The sequence below is a fragment of the Falco punctatus genome (genome assembly GCF_963210335.1).
Source record: "Falco punctatus genome assembly, chromosome: 2".
In the NCBI taxonomy this organism is placed as follows: Eukaryota; Metazoa; Chordata; class Aves; order Falconiformes; family Falconidae; genus Falco; species Falco punctatus.
This window is the reverse complement of record NC_137581.1, coordinates 91,059,266-91,086,958: the sequence shown is the minus strand read 5'-3', so window position 1 is coordinate 91,086,958 and position 27,693 is coordinate 91,059,266. Positions and strand designations below refer to the sequence as shown.

The 27,693-nt window shown below is 38.1% G+C and overlaps 1 protein-coding gene across 1 annotated transcript in view; it reads right to left on the bottom strand.

Moving 5' to 3' along the window:
• Nucleotides 1–95: 95 nt before the first annotated feature.
• MAP7D2 (MAP7 domain containing 2) overlaps nucleotides 96–27,693 on the bottom strand; it is a 110,404-nt gene continuing 82,806 nt past the window's right edge. The window contains exons 4-17 of the mRNA XM_080377610.1: nucleotides 26,122–26,236; nucleotides 25,099–25,197; nucleotides 23,211–23,321; nucleotides 21,792–21,914; nucleotides 18,695–18,843; nucleotides 17,473–17,600; nucleotides 9,474–9,706; nucleotides 8,966–9,092; nucleotides 7,458–7,662; nucleotides 7,229–7,333; nucleotides 5,896–5,949; nucleotides 5,124–5,202; nucleotides 4,200–4,386; nucleotides 96–2,601 (exon numbers count right to left, since the gene is read on the bottom strand). Of these exons, the coding sequence (XP_080233736.1) occupies nucleotides 2,352–2,601; nucleotides 4,200–4,386; nucleotides 5,124–5,202; nucleotides 5,896–5,949; nucleotides 7,229–7,333; nucleotides 7,458–7,662; nucleotides 8,966–9,092; nucleotides 9,474–9,706; nucleotides 17,473–17,600; nucleotides 18,695–18,843; nucleotides 21,792–21,914; nucleotides 23,211–23,321; nucleotides 25,099–25,197; nucleotides 26,122–26,236 (1,965 nt within the window). The 3' untranslated portion in view covers nucleotides 96–2,351. The remainder of the gene's footprint in view (nucleotides 2,602–4,199; nucleotides 4,387–5,123; nucleotides 5,203–5,895; nucleotides 5,950–7,228; nucleotides 7,334–7,457; nucleotides 7,663–8,965; nucleotides 9,093–9,473; nucleotides 9,707–17,472; nucleotides 17,601–18,694; nucleotides 18,844–21,791; nucleotides 21,915–23,210; nucleotides 23,322–25,098; nucleotides 25,198–26,121; nucleotides 26,237–27,693) is intronic.

Sequence of the window (27,693 nt, the reverse complement as noted above, 5' to 3'; positions counted from 1 at the left end):
ACCCTCCTTCAGAACACACCTCAGAACAAATTAACATACATGGATTTCTAAATTAGTCATATTTTTGCTGGGAGTAAGAAGTGCTAAGAAACAAGTTAGATTCATAAATGAAAATGTATTTCACCTTTATACATGCTATACAAGACATGCAAATACAGAAATCTACAGGTTATACAATGACACTATAATAAAACATAACATGACATTTGTCAAACACCATGTCAAACAGCAAAACAAACTGGTTTTGTTTATTATTTAGGAAACGGATGAAGGACTAATTTGGAAGACAGTACCATGCTACAGCTTACTGCACAAAGGAAAGTATTTCTCTGAAGTACACAAACATAAATAGAGCTGGATTGTTGTAGGTATGATTTCTTTATATATCACACAGTATCATTGGTTACTTTCCTGTTGCTGGCTTTAAAGAGCTCAAGAATGGGGCTACAACTGAGCTCAAGCTATGCTGTGAACTCCCTCACATGTGAAAAAAAAACCAAAGAAAAAAAGCAAAAAAACCCCACTCCCCCCAAGTTTTCACTTCTTTTGTGTTAGTGTCCCAAGACAGTTTTATTTGTATTTTATTCTTATAAGTAACTGGACAAAAATGTCCTCAAAGAAGCACATGACCCAGCATAAAGTTATAGTCCACTAACAGAAATTAAGTTTACACTGTATGGCACAATGTCTAGACATTATACATCCTTATGTGAATTCTTCCATACAGATGCTTACAGAATGTTGAGGGGGCTAGCAGTGTTCCCCGTGTGTGTCTCAGCCTTTGTACTTCTGCTGCAACATTTGCATATTGTTGCTCCTAATTAAATCTTGGTTTGTTGAGCTTATAGGAAGACAAAATATTTCTCCACATGTTAGAAAGCCTGCTGGTATTAATGAAGTGTCTGCATCTTCAAAGATTAACATGTTATCTTACCCCCCGACCACTCACTTGGATCTACTACAGCTATACTACCTATATATTAAGGGATTACACTAGGCACTTTGCCTACTTTGTTTACAAGTGTTAAAACAAATCTGGTTTTAAACACATAGTTGATAGTTGCTCCCAGACTAATTAATATTAACCATTAAGTGCCAGTAGTGACTAAAAGTGTCAACATAACCATAATGGGATAGCTCCCACATGCCACAACCAGTAAGAAAGCTCTTTTGATTCCAGCAGTTGTGTAATTCAAAACTATAGCTGAAGAGGCTTGAAAAATACACACCTGCATAAAAGTTGCCAATAACTCCTTATTAAAGACAAAAAGATAGGCACAAACTCAAGTACAGTATATTATTTCATTTCAATGCACTGTGGGCAAACCCCATCGTTATTTACAAGAAAGAGATGTCTAAATGGATGTATGAAAAAGCTTAAGGAAGAATTATTTCAAAATAAAATGCACAGGTAAAAATCACAGTGAAGTGTTGAGATGAATTTTAAATTAAAAGAAGAAATAAGTGCTTTACTAGCAGCTAAAGCTCAAATTCTAATGTACACTCAGCCTTCCCTGAAACCATCAAGGCTCTAGATCATTGTTTTTTACCAAAAGCAGCCAGTTGCTCAACATATTCCCTGGGAAAACAAAGCTCTATTCAGCTCTGTTTATTTGACATCCAGTGTCAAGGACTGAAGAAGCTTTTTCAAGTGACAAGCTCATATTTTACTGCCAGTAGTATCATAAGGATATATATCCTCCACAAATTGCTAGCTCTGTCAATTAAAAAAGAGAGAAGAATATCAAGTCAGCTATGCAAGTTAGATGACCTCAGTTTTGTAATTTAAAATACACTTTTCCAGAAAAATTGACTGTGGCATTGTACTTCAAAACTGTCACTGAAGCCTACTAAGCTTTTTTCTACGCAGGCTTTCCAGGATAAGTGATTATACACTGTGCTGCAAAAGTATTTACAGCAGCAGAAAACAGTAAGCAGCAACAATAACTACCATTTTCTAGGCTGGCCCCACTTTGAACTGTTTTCTTCATGCAAATAGGCTTCAAATACTTATAGGAAAGGTATTGTATTAATGAAGAAACAAAAAAACTCAACAACTCTTCTCACTGTATTCTGAATGTATAAAGGAAATGTATCCATTTACCAGATACTTTTGGTTGCTATCATATGCTCAGTTTGCATATGATGCCAAATTACAAAGACCTGTAAATATGAAAGATTATGCTGAACTTAAAGATCTAGGAGACCAGCATTCTTCCTCTTCTCCATATATGCTGTTTACAACTGCTATATTTTTCTGGGAAGCTTGTAAGTAATCACAGCAATTGATTATATCTAAGATGTTTATCACCATACCGTACCTTTATCTGTTCTGCTGAAAAGCGAGGTTGTCAACAGATAGAATTGAGTGTATTTTCCTGTCCTGGACTGTTAAAACCCTCAATCAAGTTTTTGTTACAGTCATCTAGGCTAACAGTATCACTGGACATCTTGGAGTACGTAGCTTGGCCTGTGAAATCCAAGAGATCTTCCAGAGCCTTGGCATTACTTGTCCCATCTTGGTCCAAAGAAACACTGGGCATGAGTTCATTCATGGGTGAATATTCAGGGATAGAGATAAGTTCTTCTTTTGAAACCGGGCTACACAGAAAATACACAAAAGGAAGATGTAGAATAAGAAGAGTTTAACTTTTCATAAAGCAATAATCAAATTCATCTTCTGACTGTTCAAAAACTACCACTTATCTTAAGGCTAGCTGCAGCAAATCTCCATCTATAATATGTCCCAATCCAAACAAAAAGAGGTTGCCCTGTTCAGGATAATCATACCTAATTTACATTCCGTAAGGATTAAGGTTTGTGGTAGCTGTATAATGTGAACACTCCTCTCCTAAAAACATATTTCTGGTAGTTTACTGAACTGAGTTTACTGATTGCTCATTACTTCAGTCCCTGAACCACTCCCTTACCTAAATGTTTATTGCATCTTGCAAATTATTGTCCTGACTTTGCAAACATTTAGGTAAAGTACTCAACAACTTAAGAAGCTATTTCTTAAGACCTTATGATACACTTCAGACGTAAAAATACCAGAATTTAAGAAGCGCTGCAACCAGTTGATGCTTTGCTGAGACGAGTAAGGCTAGTGAATTTCAGTTTGGAGAGGGGAAGGATTTCACAAACATTTCTGAACAAATGAAGGGGTGGTGAATAAGCTGAGGGCAAAACTACAATGCATGAAGTCCTGCAACACAAAACCTAGGCAGGGGTGCCTGATGCCACTAGTAAGAAACTAGGTTTTACACAGATCAAAGAATATAATTTACTTAGTGAGACTGTATTGTGGAACTTGCTGCTAGATGAGGTCCTGGATGCAAACTCATGGGCAACACGCCCATCAGTGGCTATTTAAAAGGCCAAGGAAGAGTTGTACCTTCTTAACATCCCTAAACATAGCACTTCTGTGTGGTCCTGGATTGCAGAAGGTGGTGGGCTCAGGTGCTCTCCCTAACTACTTTTTCCTATTGATACTCTCAGAGACCAAATAATGGGCTATATAGACTTCTGGTCTGTCCCAGTAGGGCATTTCTAACGTATTTATGCCTATTTATTGAAAATACTGAAACAATATGAGACGTTCTGTTGGCTTACTGATTAACAAAGAACCATATAAAAATTATACGTTTAAAATTCAGAGCTAGGTTTCTCATAGCAGCCTTAAATTATGAACCTCCTTTTTTCCCCAGAAGTCCTTCCATCAAAATCCAACAGTACTTAATATGCAAGAAGTTATTTAGTGATTTCCACACATTTGTTCCAATTAAGCACTTAGAATTCTGAATTCATTATTTTCTTTATTCTGTTTGTATGGAGGGAGAAAAGCTCACGCATCATAGCTATGCAGTCTTGAAACAAAAAAAATGGTGACATCAGAACAATAACTACAGTAGTTACTTTCACAGAACAATGTGAATGGTTTGGGCAAACTTCTATGGAATCCGTACATAAGGACTGTAGAAGGATTTCAGAGCCCCCCACCTCCTACCAAATATGCGAGTGAGATGAGGTTCAGTTGACTCTTGTCTGAAACAACCTATTTCACGTTAACAGAAGTACAGTACACATACCCCCGAAAGTCACACTGTGGGGTAGGGGAGAGTTATTAACAAGTGAAACTGAAAACTTTGTGTGAGCCTAATATGAATTCTGCAATTTCTATTGGTAGATATGGTCTGTACCTAACATCCATGGACTGAACCTCATCTGTTGAGTCTTCCATGCTGTTACATTTCCCATCAACAGCTTCCAGCTGAACAAGTCCTGGAACTGACTTCAGCCCATTAGTAACTATATCTTGGGAACGGATTACAGAGGCAGCACTTTCTAAGCTTTCATTTTTCAGGCAGTTTGCCAATCCATTGATATCTATTAAAAAAAAAAGATTAGAAATTGTGACAGTAGCAACTTCTTTATTTAAATAGTTTGAAAAAGAAAAAATAAATCACAAATGCTTTTAAGTTATAGATCAAGTAGAAAGGAGGATTAACAACGCAGCAGGGCTCAGTTTCATCTATGACTCATCATACTACATTGTCAATCCTCTTTCCCACTCTGAATTTGTTCTTTATGCTATATATTTTAAATCTGAGGAAACAGGAAGAGAATGTTTTGTCTTTTATGTCATGTACTAAAAGCCTTAGCCTGAGGAAGGAAACAAAATATACATAAATGCCTGATATGTATATTTTATTTAATAAATCTTTAAATACATATGCTTTTTCGGGTAAAATCAAATCAAATGTAAGATTTAGAACAATGCCATAAAAAGCTTGCAAGCTTGGTTGTGTGCTAAAATTTTCTACCTACAAAATTCAAAGGTAGGTTGCAGCAATCAAACTATTGGCAGATTAGAACTTCTCATTTACAGAAATGCTATGTCAGGTACTAAAACTGAGGAGAAACTTTCTTTTGCTTCTGCTTAAGCAGCAAAACAAAGCTACATCTCCAGTTTCTAACATTTGCCACTGACACAAATGTAGCTGTTCTTTTTGAGAGGAAAGCGAAGAACCTGTGATAATACACAGTGCTCTGCTTGAGATTACAAAACTCTGATGAAGAGAACTAACTGTGAAAACAGATCAGAAAAATATGGCAATTTTTACCTGTCTGGTTGAGAACAAGGACCTTTGGTTGCTTTTCCACATTCAAAGTTGATGGTACCTCCAGTTTCGGTTCTTCTTTCTGTAATCAAATAATGAGTCAACTGTATTAGATGAAGGACTGTAACCTTCCTGGAACTGATTGGACCTAAAACCTGTGAGATTGGCCAGGGCCACAGGATGGTCAAAGGTCATCAACAGCAAGAGAGGATTATTTTTCTTTTTCTCCTTTTTTAATTAGGCATAGGATATTTCTATTTTTTTTTTTTACTTCAAAATGAAAGCATTCTCTGAACATAACTGAAGAAACAGTTTCCTCAGGAGAAAACTTTGAGTAGAAGTAACAACTGGACTTGATACTTCCTAGCTGGACACAATTGCCCTGTTCTCCATCCTGCACCCCTGGCAGGCTTAACACCCAGAGCTCAGCAACTAGTTCGCTGGCTGGTACAAAGCAGGAGAAGACACTATCACAGCAGCAAGCATTACAGCTCCAGCGTTCAGGAATAGGCTCTTGCCACCTTTCTAGATAGAGTGAGGGAGGTAAGTCTGCAACAGTTACATAAAACTGGTCTGGAACAGTTACATAAAACTGTGTCTCTGTAGCAGTAGCACAGCTATAACTGTGACAGGGCAACCCTCATTCTCAGTTCAAAACACAACTAAAATTTGGGTGCAGAGCATACCTACTAACATGGAACTACTCTAGAATTTAATAATTTTCATGTATGGGTAATAAAACAAAACAAAAAAACCTTGCAACCCTTTTTCATACCTTTATTTCTGGTGTTTCACTCCTCCTTGTTCTCTTCATAATTTCATCTATTCTCTAGAAATCAAAACAAATTGGAGGATGAGAAGGCAGACAGAATATTTAACACAAGGACTGATAAAGGAGAAAAAAAGAAAAAGAAAAACTTATCTACTGTCATGACCTCATTTTCTGCCTGTCTTGAAAAAGGGAGAACAAATTTAAAAAAAAAAACAACAAAAAAAAAAAAAAAAAAAAAACACAAAACAAAAAAAAAACCAAAAGGTAGAAAACACCTGGGAGCTGGCTTTCACGTATCAGATCTCACAGAACATAACTTTCTCAGTTGATGCAATTTGGGAGACAAACATTTTAATACCAGGTGTTTACAGTTATGAGTTGTGCTCAGCTCTGGAACAAGATGTTTATTTAAAACCAACAGCTATTATTTTAATTTAGTTGCTCTTCCAACTATTTTCAACTTTTTTTTTTTTTTTTTTTAATAGTTAGGCTTTTTGGAATGGAAGAGAAAAATGAAGTATCTGAAGTTATTCTTGCTGGAAATGTGTAAGACATTACCCTAAAAATACCTTTTTCTCCCCTTCATTGTTCATTAAAAAACCCCTCCCAACAAACCTTGTCTCTTTGCACTACCGTGAAAGGGAACAATCTCACATTTAAAGACACTTCGGTTTGGTATTCTAATCTGCAACTGCAACATGCCTCCAGCTCAGTGGTAAACAGTTAAAAATAACATATTGGAGTAACATACATGGAAAGACCACCTCATATAACCAGACAGAGGTTCTGCAGCTCTGCAGCTGTTCTCTCCTTCCTGCCACCGAGCTACGCAGCTCCAGCCATTTCCTTGCACAGGAGTGGCCAGACAGCCCTACTACCTCTGCATAATGCAACCAGAGACAAGCCAGGTGGGAGCAAACCTCTCTGTTAATCCCATTAACTTTCTCCATTAATGACACTGAGCTTTTGTTAAGTAAGTTTTTTAAACAAAGTCACTCATGTTCCTCAATAATCTGTGATTTCCCGGGTTGGGTGGCAATTGACATTTGCTTTGGCATGCCATTCCCATTTGTCTCAGGCATTTAACTTGGTGGGTAGAGGCTAATTCTGTGTTGGTTCAGTGCCTAGTAGAAAGTAATTTGCCTTAGGCAATTCAACTTTGTTACAAACTTTGCTGTCCACATTCCCCTAACATACAAGTAGCAAATACTAAGTTGGCCACAAATATCCATCTATAACTCCTCTCCAGATAATTATTTCTGCATACTATTGGGAACTTCCCGAGTTATGTATTAAACAAGAAATGAAATAATTATCTTGAGATGCAAATACGTACCTTCTTCCGCTCTAGTCTTTCTTGCTCCATTTGCTGCATGATTTGTTCCCTTTCAAGACGAAGTTGTTCGGCTACTTCACGGGCTTTGATTTCTGCTTCTTCCCTCTAACCAAAATGTGATAGGGCCATTATTTATTTCAGGCAGATTACCAGATACTATGAAGTATTTATTTACATGTATATCTAAATACATGTATACAAAGTTTCACATTTGTGTTTGAGATGGTACCTGTTTCTCAGGTTTGGCCTGGAGCTCTTCTTCTTGCTTCTCCTTTAGCATTTGTTCTTTCTCAGCTCTTCTCCTGGCTTCTTCTTCTGCCTTTTTTCTAGCTGCTGCTTCTTCACGTTTTCTTTCCTCCTCCTTCTTACGAGCTTCTTCCTCTAGACGAATTCTTTCTTCTTCTGCCTTTCTTTTCTGTTCTTCTCTTTCAAGCCTGCAAAAAATATAACAGTATATTTAAAAGGCTTCATCTTGTTTAGCATGAATTCTATTGCATGCATAGCATGCAATCAGCAGTAACTGGTAATACATACAGCAGCACACATTTTCATGAAAAATGCCAAGAGGTTGGGCACACACTCAAATTCAGGTTGCTATCAAACTTCTATTCCAATCGTATTTTCACTGCCTAAAATACTTCACAGAAATTATAATTTCCCTTGAAATAAACAGGTGTGATCAAAGACAAAACACTGCCATTCTAATTTCAATTAGAGCTTCAATAATAAAAGTAAGTTTCAGTAATAAAAACATCCCTCTTTCCCCTGTACTTCACACCCAAAATGCTGGTATCTATAAACAAGCAAGTACTTTTTTTCTTTGTTTCATCTGAAGATAAACAGATTAGATGAGTAGCAGCAAAGAAGTCCACAAAACACAGTGGTACACCAGAAAGAGTGGGTCTAAATTCTACCTGTGCTGCTCCCTGGCCCACTGAGCGATATCATGTTCCTTCGTCACCGCATACAAAAGCTGCTTTGACAAGTGATCATTCTTATCCTTGCATATCAGGGATTCAGGAAATATTCCCACTCAGCCAAACTGGCAGGCACTGGTGATCCCCACACCCTGCCATGTTTTCAGTAAGAACAGACAAAATTGAATTTAGACAAGCAAAGTTAGTGATTTACTATTAGGGCCTTGAAGGAAGGGCATGATTTGTTGACACTTGCAACTTGCAGCCCATGTGGAGAACAACCCAAAAAGCTTGCTCCCTCCCAGAACACAGCCAGAATTTCACTGCTTAGGCACAGCAACCTTCATTATGCCCACACTCTTAAAGCCCTCAACTGCCTGCAACGGACTTGGGCAGAAAGATGAACTTCAGGTTAGTTTGTTGAATGACACCAGCCTTGCCAACTACTACTACTGCAAGACTGTTTCTTCTGCATGAACTAGCTCATTTAGAACTGCCTCAAATATTTTTTTACAACTTAAAATACTTCAGGTATGTCCACATGGCAGTATGCAGTACAGTGCAGTGTGGACATACCTGAAATATTTGGATGAGTAGTAGTTTATATTCAGGCTTCTTGAAGAGGTCAAATTACTATCTTCTAACTTCACTAGTTATGAAGACTGCAAAAGACACTAACAAATTGTGAGTCCCAGTTGAAAGAAATCAACACTTACATGTAAGCTCTTACCTTGATTCTAAAACTACCACATTTTCAAGCCTCTTCAATGATACAGGTTAAACTATTAGGTAAATGACTTTAACAAATCTATAAAGATACCTCTCCCGTTCATCTCTTTCCTGTCTCTCCCTTTCTTCTTGTTCTTTCTGCAGGCGTGCCTGTCGTCTTTTTTCAGCTAGAATTTTTGAAGCTTCTTCTGCATCAGTTGTTCCTGCTGTAATCTTCCCTGAAAGATGACCAAGGGTTGAAAGTTAGGCAGGAAACAGAGTGACCAGCACTTCCACGCTCGCAGAGAGGCTGAAATGGGCCTGGTTCACACTGGTATGACACCTTTGCCTTTCAAAAGCATACCTTGGCATTATCAGAGATAGAATATGGGATAGATAACAGCATCCCCAGATTGCAGCATTTGCATATCCTCATTAACAAGCAGTTTTCACACATGGGTAACCCTGGTGAAAACTATACATTTACTGGTTCCATTATGTACCTTTACACATTCTCATAAGCCTATGACTGAGCAGCTTCATGAAAAGAACAGGTCATCACTGTTTAAAAGCCTTAGGGACCCACAATATTTGCAATATATTCTCACAGTAAGATTCACCTTCACTATTATCAGTCTTTCCTGCAGAAGGCACATGCTTCTCAGAAGCCACCTGGCCTGCCTCATCAGTGCGTGTTCCTGAAGATTTTTGATGACTGACATTTTCTTTCTCCTTGTCTGCTTTCTTTTTAGGAGTTTTCTGGTTGAGATTGGAAGTGGCACGATGCTTCACAGGAGAAGCTGGATATTGTTTGGTGTTTTTAGGAGACTGAGGATAAGCCTTTGCAACTGTCCTGATGAGGGAAAACAAAAATCAAAACAGGCCATATGTTACACAGCTTAGAATCAAACTCCATCTTCACATACATCATTCCCCTTTCTTGTCTCTGGCTACACAGGAGTATCAGCTGTTTTGGACTACACTGCATAGAAACCACCTGGATAGCAAGCAATCAGAACCTGAAATGCAGGGAACTGGCATGCAATCACAAGTGATTACAGAAAATTCTCATTTAAGACGACCAATAATGCTGTCAGAGTTGTAGGCAAGAGATACGGTATCACAGACTACCTAAACCAATTATTTCAGTAATGGCCATTTCATAACAATTTTGTCAATATCACTGTATTCAATAGTCCTTCTCAACATTTAAAGCAAAGCTATGGCTGCTTTCTGTCTGCAGAAGTGATAAGTTGCAGTGTGCTGCCTTTATCTGAATACCACCTTGTCAAACACAGTCTTTTCCTAATAGTATCTGATTTTCCAAAATAGCACCAAAACCTACTAAATACTAAGGTAAAGCTGGGTGCCACAGAAAGAGACAGAACTGACCAAACCATCGTACAGTCAGCTCCCCTGTTTCAGTTATTGCCTTAATCAGCACCAACATAACAGGCTCAAGGCTCAAAACTCAGCCCCTGCAACCTTTTTACACAGCTGCATTGATGGCAATGCACAGTGGCAATGCAGCTAATTGCTCATTTGGCTGTTGCAATACTTCAGGTGTAATAATAAACTTGAAGTCAGGAAAGCAGAAGGGTAAAGATAGTTGATATTCACTGAAAAAAGGTGCACGTTAAAGAACAGATTACCAGGAAACATAAAACTACACACAAACACCATTATTTACATAATACCAGTAACTAGCACTAAATACTCATAACATCAAGATAGCCTGGGCTGTGTGACTAAGTAGTATGGAAATAAAGAGACTACAATCTTAAAACAACGATTTATGTGACTCCCATTAGAATAAATAACCTTACATTGAAGTGAATGTTACACATGTAGTTTTAATTTTCCTTACGGATATGCGATTATGATATAAAGGTACTCCTCATCACTTCTTTCATAGAGAGTTTCATAAACTATAACATGTTTTCTGGACTACACACACATTCTGGCAGACCACAAGCATGAAAAACATGGACAATGGTTGACAATCAATGGACTGGAGTGGCAGGTTTTGTATAGATCTAACTACAGAATTGTGTGGCAGGACTATTATAACCGGAACAAGATTTGCATTACAGAGCAGACAAAAATTAAACTTCTTTCAACTCCCCACCAATTCATGAACTCTGGAGACAAAAGGGTTCTCTTCCACTATATTATGCTGCATTTGAAAGAGGCTGAGACACGAGAATACAGTAAGCTCGTTCAGAACCACCAAGTTTGTGGGGAGGGGATGACTGCAGAGTATTGCACCACCCATACTTACACTGAAGAGCCACCACAGACTCCAAAAGCCCCTGGGCTGGTCAAACAGTAGCACCCAACTACATTTGAAGTTCACCTCAGGTATCCTCTGCCTGCAGGCCCAGGAGCTCCCTGTCAGCTCAGGTTCTTGCCCTTGGTCCTTGCCTGAACTAAGCTGTAGGTAAGCCCATTCTTGGCCTCCTAACCTGCTGATCCTCACCTAATGGCCTGGCTTGTCCTCGGACCTGCCTCAGTAAGACATTTGCTGGCTACCACTGGACTCCTGGCTGACCCTAGCCACCATCACCAGGCCTGCCCTGGTCACTTCTTTTGTCTGCTAATGGGATGGGGTCCTGTGGGTGAGGTCCCTACCCTTGTCTGCCCTGCTGCCACCCACAGCTCCTGGCTCGCCCTGCCTTGCAGGGCAGCCTGCTCCAGCTGCTCCCTGACAGAAGCAGGCTTTGGAAGATGTGGACAGGCAAGTCTGTTTCCAGCTCTTACAAAAAACAGCAGTGGGAGAAGCCAATGAGATTGGTTGGTGTTGACCAAATCTGGTTTTAGCACTGTCTTTAGTTTTATCTTTAGGATATACATGGATTCCCAGGCCCTCCTAAAGACAGAGGTTTCAAGGCCTCACCTACATACGTCTCGTTTGTGCCTCATCATTACAGCATTTCAGAAAAACATAATATGTAAATAAAAAGCGAACAACCTTTTTGTTATGCTTCTCTGCAGCACAGAGTATGCTTCCTGCTAATCAGACACTTCTTCAAAGCATAGTCCCTTCTTGCTGTCTTTGGTTTACATTTCCAACTTCACTGCACATTCCTCACAACGCTTTTTATTTAATTGCTTGTGATAGGAGGAGCAAAATAGGTTAATAACTAAGGCTGAGTCATTTTCAGTACTAGCACAGAATTAACTGTTCTCTAATGAAGACATGACAATCAAATTAAAGAGGTTGGCAGGAAGGAGTCTAGTCATGAGAGCTACCTACACATATCTTGCACTGCATAGGAATTACAGCAGACTGGCTGTGCAACTTACCTGTTGAATGAGAAATATGTGCTGAATGTATTATTTCAGTAATGCATCTTTGAACTTTTAGACCCACAGAATTTTTTTTCTTACAGCTCTTTGCCCAAAAGAACAAGAAATAAATATGGCTTTGATTCTTTTAAAGCAACTAAAAGGGAGATGCATATAAAAGACTGATTACTGCAAGGCCAATAACAGTGCAGTGCAAGGAGTGAAAAGCTGAGAAAGCCCATCAGGAATAAGGTGGGGGGTTTTCCACAAATTTAAAATTGGATGCCAGTATGAAGTATTAAATGAACAGCGTTTTCTCCCTTGTATTTAAAAATATATTGTCAACTTAGCATCTTCAACATTCCCAGACACAGGCAGATTTTTTACTGGAAAAAAACTTCCTTCTAATAGTATTTAAATGATGTTACTTTTCACCAGAAAGGGCCAAACTTGATTGTGAAGACAGAAAAATGGTATTATTAAGGGAAAATGTATAAACACTTTCACAGAAGTCTGTTTAGGTTTAAAAAACGTTTTATTTTTGCCTTGGGAGAAAAGGAAAGGGATATAATGAAACCCTGGAAAGAACATGGGAAGTGTGCCTGATGAGTTAATCTAGCACAGAATTAACATGACAAATTGCCAAAATCCAAGAAGTGGTAGCATGTTGGTTGTCTGAAAGTTTACTCTTCTAAGTCACTAGAATTTACAGGAGAACACAGAAGTACAGGAAGCATAGTCCTTTCTCGAGGAGGTCTTCGTTTTCTCACTTAACTGCTCTGTGTTGACATGGGGCAGCAGCTTGTAAGAAGCCATTCCCATCATGACCCCTACATGCACTGCAGGAACCTCTATCAGGTCTGAGGATCCACTGGTCCTTATTAAATTACAGTAGCTCTTATTTAAGAGGGGTAGCCCACACTGCAGAATAATACTGCAGAAGAATGTCTCAGGAAGAGCACAAGAGGAGTTCTGAGCTTACTGTTGCTAAGCAGAGAAAATAAAGTATAGGTAGCACATGAATCAGAGGTCATATCCAATTCTGTCCATAACCAGGAAGGGAGAGAACAGCATGCTTTCTTGAAAAGCCTGGTACATGACAGGTCGTTGGTTACAGCAGTTCAGAAGGCTAAGTCAGAAACGGGCAGCAATGCCAGAGCTGCATTTTTTTTTGCCTATCTCCCTACTAATTTGATGAAAGCTCTGCTGAAACCACACCAAGGAGTTGCAAGTTCCCAAGCTTGCTTTCTGAGATTGCTTTGATCACAAGCTGTTCCTGGGTTCTGACATTTTTGCTATCTGTGAGAACTTCTCAAAAGCTGTTTTCTTTCACTCACTCCTGATCTTCTCTAGCCAGAGACAGATTCATTGTTCTACATTTCTTAAAAGAGCATAAACTAAGCATAGATCTATAGAATAGTTATTTTAATAGCTGCATTATTACAGATGTTTTCAAAAATCTTGAATTGGTCCATTCTCTAGCTAGCTGCTAAAAAACCCACGTCAAAATAGTCTTGATCCAACATTCTACCCATTGTTTATCTTTCCAAGGCAAAACAACGATCAAGAGTAGTAAATGTAGCACATATCAAAATCTAAAACTAGGTCACTGCAGGACACAGAAGCTGCTTCTGTGAGGAACTAACCACATAGCAGGTGCATTTCTAATATGTAATTTTTAAAACTTTTAAAAGTTTGGGCTTTTTTGTACTATTCCAGGTTCTTATTTCATCAGTATTCTGTAATTTGATTAAGCACAAGCATTTGTGGTGTCAAAGTGTGTCCCAATGGCTGCAGTGGGATGTCACCCAAAAGAACCAGTAAGTTACAGGTTCAGTTAGTGAAACTGTAAGCAAAGGCCAGTGACACAGACTGGGACCTGGAAATGAAATAAGACCTACCACCCACCAGCAGCACTGCAATCCCTTTTCCCTTCGCATTTGCCCCTTCCTCTTCCTCATATGAGGTAATGCTTTGGCAAAATAATTTAACACAGAAGTTTGTCAGATCTTTTCCATTTTTATTCACTATCTTACCATATGGCTTGTCTAAAGACACTTAAAACTAAATCCTATTTACTTGATTCAGTCAGGTCCCATTGATTTCTAAGGGACTATTTACCCAAAGACATGTGAAGGACACAGGCTTTATTGCTTTGCCAATCTATAAGATAGGACACTATTCTCTGAGGGATACTGCAAGAATAAACTGACTAACGTATAGATTTTTCAAGACAAAACATCAAAAAAATTTACCAAAAAACCTGGTACTATTGATCTTGTGAAATATCTGAAGAACAGAAACACCTTGCACAATCAGTATCCAATAGCAACTATAAAAAGAAAAGATAATACCTCAATTATCTTAGTTAGCTCTTTAATACATTAATTTTCATCTTTGTCACCTGATCCACACTGGATTCAAAGCAATCCACACTGGATTCAAAGCAATCATTTTGGGTTTCTTTTTTGTGTGATGTTTCTTGATGTATTTATTTTTTCAAGTACCTTCAAGCTCCAAATTCCTTCCTTGCTTTTAATTATTGCTTAACATATTTTTTCCCCCCCTTCTCTCCTTTTTAGGTTCATATTTGTTCACTCATTTTGTCTTGGACATTACGTTTTTGGGCTGATCTTTTTTGCTTTCTTAGTAAAATCTGCACCTTCAAACTTTTGTATATTTTTATGTAATAGCTGTGAATCTGTTCTGCCATCAATCACTGTCTTTACACTGAAGTTTTATTGTTTTGTCTGAGCCTGTTTCAGCTTACCATGATAAAAAGAGCTTTTTAATTAATACATAATGAAATAACATATAAAGACGAGAAGCAACTACTACTCAAACCAAGATGATGACTGTGAAGAACTAGTAACTAGAACAATACCAAGCAAAAGTGACCATCAAGTCAAACACTTTTAAGAAAAATGCATACAGCTAATTATCATCTAAATCACCAGCCATACTTTATTCTTTCCTTAACATTTTTCAAAGCTAAGGTGTTATGCAGGTTCGCTAACTACTAGTGCTGTACAATATGTACTCTTATATCTTCCAGGGTATTTTTTTGGCCATATGGTGTGCTGGAAGGAGAAAGATTAAACTTGTAAGAGATTGTCAGGTTTGCAAGGAGAATAAATATTTGCCTACATATTTAGTCACATTAAAATCATGCTTAAGTTCCACAGTTAATTTTAAATGAAAGGGTACCTTTCATTTAAATCTAAAGATTCTAAAAGCCTGACTGCCTATATTTAAATTCACTGACCAGCCAGACTGTTAACTGGCATTTGAGTTGTATGAAGAAATTGGTATCTTTATATAATAATATAATATGGTGATCAGGATGCCTTTTTTTATTTCAAATTTTGAGCAGAATTTTTGAGAGTGCTGAAGCAGAGCCATCTTTCTGCTATCACTAATAAACATGGACTTAAACTCTATTTACTGTATCTCCCATAAAGCCAAGGAAAGTGTTCTAATTGGGCCATGTTATCATTAAATGATCTGTAATACATTTCTAGCAGTGGCCACAATCAGATTCTCATGAGGAAGAGGTGGAAAAAAAAAGGATAACTACTGTGGCTCAGAATCACAGAGAAACCCACCAGCAGGCTTCTTAATTCCTCCATGTAGCATCTGCCTCTTCCTTTAAAAACAGTTGTTTGTATTACTTATAGGCATGAAAACATTTTAGTGTAAGAAGGTTCTCGCACTTTGCACCTCTGGGAAAGAAGTCCCTATCTTTGCCTAACCTTTTATTGAAATTTGTGCTACAAATGAAGACTGGTCATACTTTTTTCATAAAGCACTAAACATCTGTTTGTTTCACAAAAGCTTTTTCTTTTTTTCCCCCAAATGTCTCTATGCTGAGCTTATCAACCTTTTCAATGTCTGTCCATCAAGAAGCGCTTCACTCTCAGCAATCCATTTCCACCAATCATTTTGCTTAACTCTTGGTATGTCTTTTATTCTGGCTGAGTGAACTGAAAGATGCATACTGAACAGGGAATATCAGTATTTACAGAACAATATACATTTTTATAGCTCAAACTTTTCTCTGTACATTTTGAAGTGCCACTAGACAACGATCCACTCAAAACTGTAATGAAAAAAGCTGATTGCCCTTAACATTTCATATCTTCACAGACATTCACATTAACATCCCATTCTTCACAAAATGTATGTAGTTCAGAATCTGGTGACATTATACGTATATAATATTGAAAATTTGAGAATTTGTAGTCCTATAATATCAACCAAGAATTGCAATTTCCCAGTGGCATGCCAAGGGATGTCTAAAACAGAAAGAATAGCCAAAGTTGGATGGTTTCCTGTATTTTGTCTAATCAATTCACACACCAAATCATCTTCCATTAAAGGGCTATGCACTCACAGCTGAAACAGAAAAGGAACACCAGCTAGTTTTTGATGCGTGAGAAATGCATGACAAAGGGGATCAAGACTGGTTCAGAATATGACCAGGTTCAGATTTAAAATAAATACATAAATAAATAAAATCAGACAAAAGGAGATAATTTTCAAGACCCATGGGACCCCTAACAGGGTCTAGGGGAAAAAAAAAACCCGAAACAAAGACAACTACTGTAGACCATGACTACTTTAGCACACTTCTGCATTTGAGCCAGACTTAATAACCTGTTCGAAGGAAGCTGAAGACAAATTTGCTTAGACTTGTGAGTTGCAAGCTGTGGTACACAGACTACAGTTTTCAGTGTCTGCAAAAGAAAACTTAAGAAAAGCCACTCAACTGCTAGTAAACCCAAATATGCTATAGGTCCACAACGCTGCATGAAAAAAAAACCACAACAAAAAGCAACAAACCCACAGAGGTCTGCAGATAAGCAAAGATTAAACCCAATTGTTTAGATGACGCACAGTTAAGTATATTTATGAAACCAGATGTCATGCCAACATATGAAATACACATTTTACATTCTGGCATTTCTAGTTAGTATTCATGTTCTGTGCATTTCTTCACATTAGGCAGAATTTCTTCAAAACCAAATAAAACAAAAGCATACTTAAAAATAAATGTTAAATAAAATTTCTTGTGAATTACAAGATGTACCATAATAATTTCAAAAGACAGAAAAAGCAAAGGAGTGACACTAGTGAGCACTAACACAATCTTACATACATACATTGTATCTGTTCATCTCTCCCCCCCGCCCCCCATATACATGTATATGTACAACTAAAATTAACTAGATTTTATACAACACTTCAAAGGAAGTTCCTCAAGAATCTATGTTTCCTTTATATGTAAGAAGAAGCTCACAGCATATTAGACCACTAATAAGAAAGGCATACTTAGGTGTTGCAGGTGATGCAGATCTTCTGGACATGGCAGCAGGAGAATCAGACCTTCTTAGAGGAGATCCCGGACCAGATGGTGAACCAGGTGTTGCAGGTCGCTTCTCTTTCTTTATCTTCTCAGTCTAGAAGCAGAGTTCCTTTTAGTTTCCATAATTAGGGCCAACACATCAAAAATATATTTGATTGTTTTATTAACAAGATGGCATATAAACAGATTTGTGTAACTTGAATTTAAGATACATTTAAAAACACCAGCTCACAACTGAGGTGCAATAGTTTTCTATTTTGCAGACACAACACCCACCCTCCCATGTCTTGCATGGACATAGTATACAAGTTGCAGGTAAGTAACACCACATCAGAGCCTCTCCAAGAGTTCTGGAGATGCATGGCAGCACTGGGTGGAGTTTTCAAATTAATTTACATGCTCCTACAACACCTCTTAGACAAGACCATTAGTGCGCCCGGGCATCTTGCAGAAATGCTGCTGGATATAACACTGTGACTCACACCTAAGACAGACACTACACTAATCTTTAGCTCCCAGCTTTGGTTCTCTCACTTGCATCTAATTTAGGTGGCGTGAATCCCACTACTCTTAACTGTTACATGACACAGGACTTTATGTGAATTTTACAGCCCTAGAATAGATTTTTTTTTTTTTTAACACATGCCTTACATTGTGCAGACTCAGTGAAGGTGAATGACTTGCCTTTGGTTTTCTGGAAGCTACAGTGGATCAATAATACATTTTACAAGCAAACAGCATTAAACATATCCACAGAAAGAGTTAAGCAATTGGTATAAAACAGAGGCATTGTCAATACACTTGGCAAGTTTCCAAAATATGTGAAGCTTGCTAATTAGCTGGCAAGACCGGATAGTCATACTCAGTAGAGAGATCCTATTTGTCATCCCCATTCCCAGAAGTTACAGGCAAGTCCAGAAACATACACTTCAGTGCCAGAAATGTCAGTTCCCTGAAAATAAAGGTGCAGCTGTTACAAATACCAGGGCTCAACATCGATTCCCAGGAGAAAGATGTTAAAATAATACTCAACAGGAGCACGAAAGCAACAGATGCACGCAAGGCTTACTTTCTTACTGCTGTTTCTTACAACAGGAGTAGCACTGTGTTGAATGTAAAGGGAAAGATAAACAACCAGAAGCTGCATCAGTTTACCCAGAAGTGAAATCAAAACCATTGCAAACCCACCTGAGTAACTTCAGCTGCGGCTGCCCCTTTCATGGCATTGGAAGCAGAGGGTGAAGTTGCCTTCTTTCTGTCAGTGCTTCGGGTGGGGGAAGGCTTGTAGGGAGATTTAAGAGGACTAGCTGGTGCTACACGAGGACAGATATGGAATACTAAAGAGTTATAGTACAGTAACAAGAGCAAAAAGGAACACAGAGGAAGTAAAGGAGAGGAGAAAACAGCATACTTTTACGTTATATGTTCAAAGGTAGTTTTAAAGATTTTTTAAGAAGTATTTTAAAAAATCACATTATATAACACATTCAACACAGTCCCACGTTTACTAAAGATGCCTCAACTGAAAGTAACTTTTTATAGGATTTTTAAAAAAATTATCTCTAAAACATTGCTCTCTTACTCATATACCTTTTTGAACCACCTGACTACGACTATGATTCTTTGTCAGGAAGAAAAGTCCTGCTTTCTTTGCATAGGATAAAAAGAGTAATCAAATAATTCTAGTTGGATGTCTTTTGAACAAATATTGCAAAACAGGAAAGGTTACAGAAGCGTAGGGACTTTTTTTAAAAAAAGTCTAAACATGACAAAGGCTCCTAAATATCTTTATTGCTTTTCAAAATAACATTTAATTTAAAAATAAAAGAAACCCTAACCCCAAACCTACTAAATGCTGCTGTAGATATTTCAGTTATTTTTATTTGTGGTAGACATCAGTTTGAATGCAACACATTCGTTACATCTTACGGGGCAACTCTTTTTGGGTAATTTTTCTTTATTTGCAATATGAACAAGATTTTTTTTAAACGGGATATTTTACTGGTTTTGTTCATATTGCCTTCTAAGATCAAACTTCCACGTACATAACAGAACAATCACCAGATTATATACTTTATTAATAAGACCGGCACTAATTGTAATCATGTGACAGTGTGTTTCCAATCTTGTTCAACTGAAGACAAGATGGATATTGACTTTGGAAAAGCAGTAATTATGCTCAAATGGAAAGGAATTCATATTTCTAATTTTTTTGTTGTTGTTGGGGGCAGCCCAATACAATTTGTTGTAAAGCCTTTTTTTATACTTTTAACTGGACCTGTGTATTCTTTAACTGACTTCCCAGCAAGCTGGCAAAAGTTCACTGAATATTAAGAAAAAATATTCAGAAAGTTAAATGTTAATTAAGATAAGTATTTTTACTTCAACTGTAATAAAGTTTTTCTTTTATGTGCCCAATAACAACTGTTTGACTGAGTATCTTGACTCAGAGTGACAATAACAATGCACTGCCCTAGAGAGTCTTAAATTGCAGCTCCTCATTTCTAAGCTTACAGAAAGTACAGAGGCAGAGCAATTTTGACCCAAACATAATGACATGAGGCACAGTATAAGCTCTTGAAAAGGAAGAGCCCTCTTCCCTATTCAGAAAGCTACTTCTATGGAGAGAAGTACATGACAAATGGGAGATCTCCCTCAATCCTTTTGCTGGCAATTACTGACAAAATTATCAATGGCCACTCTGAGTACTGATGCTGTTTGCAACCTGTGCTACAGCCCGATTGCCTGGTGAGGCAGTGACAACAGGACACTGCTTCAGCCAGATGTTCCCAGTATCAGCAGTCTTGTTTCAGCTCTGGGAAAAAGCAGTTTGCAGGCCAAATTTTACTCTGCTGTCAGACAAGCCAGCAAGCTACTTTAAAGATCCTGCGATGAAAAGAGAGAGAAAGCTGGGAGTTTCCAAACAAGATGAGTGGGTAAGGACAAAGGAAGTCCCTATTGATTTCTTCAATATCAAATACAACATGGAAAACAACATCTGTAGGTGGCCCCAGCAATTCACCTCAAAATTTTAAGCAGAATAATATGATATAATTCCAAGTTGGCTTTTCTTCAATCTTAGCAATAGTTGATCCCTGAGCAGCAAGTAAACTGGGAATTTTCTCATGGGCCAAGTACTATATGACAACATTTCTGTTTCTGACAGATGCGGCTTTTAATGTAGAAACAAGGGAAGTAATTTTAGAGCCATTTTGTATCAATGTCCCTATGCACTGCAACAAAGCAGTAATGCACAAAGGAAAGTAGGCTTCCTTCACAATTCATTTTTAAATAGCTTTGTATTAAAAGCACAGATGCAGGATGTGAGCTTATTTCAACTACGGTGCGTGAAAACACTCATCCTAAAGATGACCTGACTTTTTCTGTCTGACTAGTTTTATCCTGAAAAAATGTTTTCTTTTGCAGACAGGCAGTTGGGTGTATGGTGGGTGCGGATGTTGTTGGGGGTTTTTTTGCTTTTAATAGAAGTAAAAACAGCTGTTAAAACTTTTGTCCTTGTTTCCCATGACCAGGTATAGCTTTATAAGTGTAAACTACTGTATGAAGTCAGGCACTTGCCTAAGTATTAGCAGAACTGGAAACATTACTTTTGTAGATGTTTGCAAAATAAGGGTTTTACTAGACTGCCGTTTACAGATAAGAACCGTTAACTATCATCCCTTAAAGATCAGTAATTTCTGGAACTGACACCTTCCTATCAGCGTCTCTGTTTTTTTCCTGAGAACTATTCATTTTAAATGTGTACATACACACATGCATATATAGAAATACGCATACAGTCACACAGTTAAAGGCAAAAAAGTAATTTAACAGCAAAGAACTGGAACTCTGGTAAAAATAATTAAGGCTCAAATGGTGCACTGGGATTTCTGCTCTACATATTACTGGGTATGAAAGGGGATGACATTAATATATCAAATAAAGCCTCTGAGAGGTGTCACACACTGGTCTAAAAGACTGTTTCTTAAATTAATGTATTTACTTTTCCATTTGCTTAGGTTTTAGTGATTTTGTTCATTCAAATTGTGTTTTTAAAAAACCAGTGCTCTTTTTCAAAAGAAATTCAGAACAAGACAGACAAGATAATGTGTTTTTTCAAGCTTTTAAATATACTGCTATCATGCATAACTTAGTTCATTTTTGATTTTGTACTATCAGGTAAATTGTCATTTGGTTCATAGTACTCTTGTTTCTTTCAGCAACTACTCAAATGCAACCAAAAAGATACCTTGACAGTTTCAAAGTGAGTAATTTACATTTTTACCTGAATTATTGTACTGCTCAGAAAGCACTAAAGCACTTCTGCATCTGGCTAAAGATGACTGTGTGGGAGTCAGCAGTCGAGAAACAATAGAGTTTTCCATTGGACTAAGATGCATGCGGTGAGCTGAGGTATGGAAGCAAATAAAATAAAATTGAAAATGCAAAGAAATAAAACAATATTACATTAAAATAAATAAAATGATGAAATGATTAAATGAATTCAAAAAATCTTGAAGTGTTTGAGATTTAAAGTACTTTAATATAATTTTCACTCCCCTCTGAAAAATAAAGGTTTCGAGTGTCTCCATAATTTTAAATTATTTTCCCACCTGTATAATTAGTAAGGTTAAGACCATGTTGCATTTTGTTCTCACATAGAGGCATATTCCATTCTGCAAAATGGTTGCTTTCATGACTCAGCACGAAAAAGGTTTGCCTTCTTTCCCAGCCAAAAAGGTAAAACACTTGATATAACAGCGCAGCTACTCATCAACGTGCCAACCATACTGGGACCGCGTTTAAAATTTGCAGTCTCATGGCATTATATAAGTCTTGTTTATACAACATGCCTGTATTCCTTCCTACTTCATAAATCTAAGTGTCAACCAGTAAGATACGATATTTATAGATATTCCTACTACATGCACATCTATATAGCAATCCATCATAATAACCTCAAAGCTATTGATGAGTTTTCATTAAAGAATTCAGAAAGGAAAGTAAATTTACCTTCTCTTTTCATTCTAGAAACAACCCTTCATTATCACTTATTTCAGTCAATACATTTTTTTTTTCTCATTAGGGTTTAAAAAAAGGGGGGGAAGTAGGGGAAGTGGGGGGGGGGGGGGGGAGGGAAGAAAAGACACACAAAACAAACAAAAAAATCCAAAGAGTTCACAGTGGGATTAGTAACCACTAATCCCACAAGATTATCATCTTTTGCTGAGCCTCTCATGGGTCTGAGTTTCAAATCAAATTAAAGGGCTCTACAACTCTGGTCACCAGACTGAAGTCTCCCAGATGTATTTCTGCCCACGGTACATCGCACATCTATTGTCAAGCCACGTGTTTGGTTTACTTGTGTTTCCTTATTTGGCTAGAAGATCTAAAGCTGTACAGTTATACGAAATTACTGCAGTTGCAACACGTAATTACAATCCTCTTTGCTGGAGTATCAAAAATTGAAAAAGAATCACTAAAAAAACAACCCACAGCTTTTGTTGCTGGACCAGGATCTCCAGCAAGCCAGCACAGTCTTGGGACATGCTGCAGAACTATTTTATCATATTAACTTACTACCCCTCAAATATTTGAGTTCTTTTGAATAATAGACATAAGCAAGTTACATAGCTGTATGGACATAAAGTGCTTTAAGCAGAAGGAGGGTTTATGCTGGTAGGAGACCAGCATATTCACTTGCCTGTGTCAGGGGAATGTGTTATTGCCACTGTGGAGGAGGAGAGGTGCTTACTGATTGGCGATTCCATTTGCTTTGGCAGATTCGTTGTAGAAGCTGAAAGTTTGTCACGTGCTGCAGAGAGACGCATTGAAGATATCCGTATTCATATCACAGTGTTGATAAAATCCCAGAATTAACCTCTCATTTGTACTCGTGGCCCTTGCCATGGTGGCCACGGATCATAACACTGAATAAGGCATGAGATAAGCTCTTTCTGACTGCTGGAGGACCAGCGTTTTAGAAGACATGCTTTGGGGATGCAACTTTTCTGCTTGTGATACAACAATCCAGTTTTACGACAGCCTATCTTTTATACTGCCACAGGCAAATAATTATGTGTAAGTGAAGCCATTCTGATACAAGATAATCAATATCAGCACAAGCAGAATATTACCTAAAGAAAACAAACTGCACACATGACAACTCTGAACTCCTCATCTCCATTCCCCCTTCCCTCTACTTTCAGTCTGGAAGAGCTGGGATAGACCTCCAATATTATTCTAATATAAAAATGAAACAACCAGCATTTGTGTGTTCACACAATGAGAACTCACTGTTTTAATGACTGATCTGACACCAGCCATTTGGCTTTTTTTTTTGCTCTTGAGAATATTTTTTATTTAAAAAAAAAAGAAAAAAGCTTTTTTGGCACTATCCCAAGTGTTTTTTTCATTTTTCTTCTGAAATACTGTCTGACAAAGTCTATTTGAGCACAATACCTATTTCCTACCTCCCCAATTATTCAACTGAATGACAGAAAAATGTTACTCCAGTATTACTACAGCATACTAGTATATGATGATCATTGCATGATGCTCAGAAGCTAAAAGCATAGATGCTTTATCCTTTAAATTTGATTTTAATTTCTTTAAAACCAAAAAGATTTTCAGCCAGGACACGTATGTGGCCCTAATTCTGCAGCCCCTAAGTTACTGCATTCCCTATTACATCCATCGAAATGTTGCCTCGGTGGAGTCTGCAAGACTTGCCTCCATCTGTGCGGTTGTGGGTAGAACAACATTTACTGTGCATTCTGCAGGAGTAATATCCAAGCCTAGCTCCTCTTTTGGAGGGGAGAGAAGGTACCTAGCTCTAAACGCACAAGGCTGCATTACGTTTTCAAAATGCCAAGTACATTTGCAACGAAAATTAGAAATCCATGTATACAATCCATTCTTAATTTTGGAGGACATCTCTACTTTACAGTCCTTTTATGGGAATAATAATTACTACTTTTTAAAAAGATAACTGAACAATATAAAAAGAAAAAAACCCACAACTGCCTAAATGAAGTCTACTACTTGAGTTTGTTACAAATACCAGCTTGGCTGAAATCCACTTCAGGAGGCTGAAAACATAGCATGGCTGTTTATACCAAATTTGCTTATTCTTAAAATATTGCAGTAAAAGGCCCTCGAGAGGACTGTTTTGATGAAACATCGTCTTCATAACACGTTTTCTCCTACTGTGCAACCAAAATTTTTTCCAACAGCACCTGCACCTGTGCATGTCCATTAGAGCTGTTAAATATATGCGTAATTACATTTACAGACACACACAAACACAGAGCACCTGCAGAATTAACAGAGATGAGAATCTGAGTGATGAAGTCTACAGTTGGTGAGAAAACCATGAAATGCCTCTACTGTGCTGGAATGCGAGGCATGCACTGCAAAATTAAAAGGAAATTAAAAAGACATTTGCTCTACATCACTAAGGGTAACGCCGTAGAGTACCAGACTGAAATAATAAGAAAACAGTGGTTAGGAAGGACAAGATCAGTGGATGGATTACAGTGATTAGAACAGTTATAAACGAGACACGATGGTATTGTGATTCTCTGAAATACCATTGAAGGAATCAGCTGGAGCAGTAGAGGTCACAGGGTCTGAAGGAAGGGTGTTGGCAGCTAAACCTAGAACAGGGCGTGGGCTATTTTCTGATTCACCTACACAGCAGAGAAATCAGAGCAAAAAGAGGTGAAAGAAATTACTGATTAAGCTGGGGGAGCTGGAATTAAGCATAAGCTGCATCACAACGACAAACTGGTTTCTTTCTCAAAGTATAAAAGACTTCTTTTATTATCATATATATTTCATTTCCTGGCTTTTTTTGATGGCATACCGTGAAAACTATGATGTGAAACAGTTTGCCTTTTCAGAGTTAAGTATATCTACACATTGTTTAAAAGAGAGGAACTGTCATATTTCATCATCACCCAAACACAGATATCTTTCCCCGTAACATCAGTTTATTCAAACCTGACAAATTTAAATAAATTATATGATTTAAAACAGAAAACATGCATATTTTTGAAATATAAAAGCAGTACATGACTGATTATGTAATAAAAAGAGTTTGTTCTGAAGCCAAATCAAAAAAAGAGCAGCAACAAAAAGTATGTGGGGGGAAAAAAACTATTTTAAACTGCACATGCTGCATAGTCATCTAGAAATTCCTGTCAGGCTTTTAAAGTACCAAACAAAAACAGATCAACTTTTGCAAGTCTTAGGCAGCACTCAGTCCTTTGGTGAATATTAAATTTTCTGACTGTGTGTGTGGGAAGATAATGTGGGGGAAGAGACTAAGGGAGAGAGAGCATAAATTTAATTTTAGCATTTACCATCCTCCAAACAGATTCTAGTTACTCTATTAAAATGATCCGCGTTCTTCAGTTAGTAGTGACCTTTCTCCCCAGAAGGTATTAGAGAGAGGAAGCCTGGCAAGCAATTACAAAGCATTTATTCACGCCCCAAGGCAGTAGCCCCTACAGCACCACCCTGACTATAAAATGCATCACCCTTACTATCTCCACAACCTCATGCATTTTGCACTTCCAAGATCTGCAATGCAGGCAGCCTGTTTCACTTACCATCTCTCCCTCCTGAGCCTGCAGCCAGTGCTCCTCCCCACGACCATGGCTTCTGCTTCTGTTCCAGCTGCAGGCTGCGTTCAAGGGACCGACGCATCATGGCTTCTAAACGTTCCTGGTTATATTGGTACAAAAACAGAAACCAAATCTGAATCAGTTCTTTGGGGGCTTTTTTTTTTCCCCCTCCTTCTGAAGCCATGCTAAAAATACACAGTTCCCCTGTTGCTCCATGCAAGATGATTACAGAAGCTTGTTTTCGATAAAAAAAAAGGATTGAATAAAGAAAATATCAGCATGCTACCTACCTCCAGATATGTGTATCCTTTGTCTGCAAGCCACTGAGGTCACTACAGAGGCCTAAGTAAATAACACAGGTTGCATCACTGCCTAGCATCTGCTCCTGCTGGTGAGGCTGCTGCTGTGCTCTGGACTTAATTTGTATAAGAATAATGCTCGACAAGCATTAACTCCTTCTTGTCTATGCAGACCTCAGGATTTTTTTCCATGCCTTTCTGAGCGCAGCTAAATTGCTGTAATGCCACTGGCTCCTCCTAGCCACAGAGATACATGATCACTTCAAATCCAAAGTAGGTTACTTTGCAGGATGCCTAATTTATTTATTTATTTTTACAAAAACTCCCTCCTTTCTTCCACTATGTTACTCACAGTCTAGGCGTTTCGGAGCTTCTGAACCCCAACCCCCCACCCGCAGTATTTTTGTAGTGCATGCCCAGATCATGCTGTTTTGAGATTTACTTTTTTACCCCTCCACTTCCACATTTTTCTCCATGGCTTGATGGGTTAGGATTTTCAGATGGGCAATAACAAGATTTCTTTCCCTCCCCAAATCCTGCTCAACCTTTACCTTACAGCTACATATGGTTGCCTTATTCCCTTCCTACCACCTCCTAACTCTCACTTAAAGACCTCCACTCAGTTTTGTTCCCACCTTCTCTCTCTGCTAGTTTCTCAGTGGTTTATTGTTGCAACAATGGTATCTGCACCTTTTCTTTTCCTCCTTTCAAGCAGATAAAATCAGATTCTTCCCCACCCGCTGTTCTATCACCTACCACCCCCTCTTCCTTTCCTTCTCCCAGTACGTCATTCACATCTGGCAATCTCTTCACCCTTACATTTCAGCACCCAAACCCTACCGTGAAAGATGAGTCTACTCTTGCTGACTCCAACTCTTGCCCCAATGGTTTTTAGCCCTTTGATGCTACTAGTATTTTTGGTCTTACTACTTACTGCCTTAGCTGTGTCCTTCTGGTCTAGTACAGAACTCTATCCACTTCAAACTCTTGAGCCTGCAGGCTTCTGTGATTACATCACCTCCCCTTCAATTTCCATCCATCCCCTGCTCTGTCTCCAGTATCTTTTGGTAGCTCAGATCAACTGCACGGAAAACTCTCCTGTATCTCTTGGCCAGATTACTCTCTGTCACCTATTCATGACTTCGGTCTAGGTTTCCTGTTCCTCTTCCCTGAGATATTTTACCCAAAATGTCATTCTTCGTTGAAGCATGTCTCCTTCAGTCTCCACACTGATGTCGAGCCCATGATCTCTGATGGA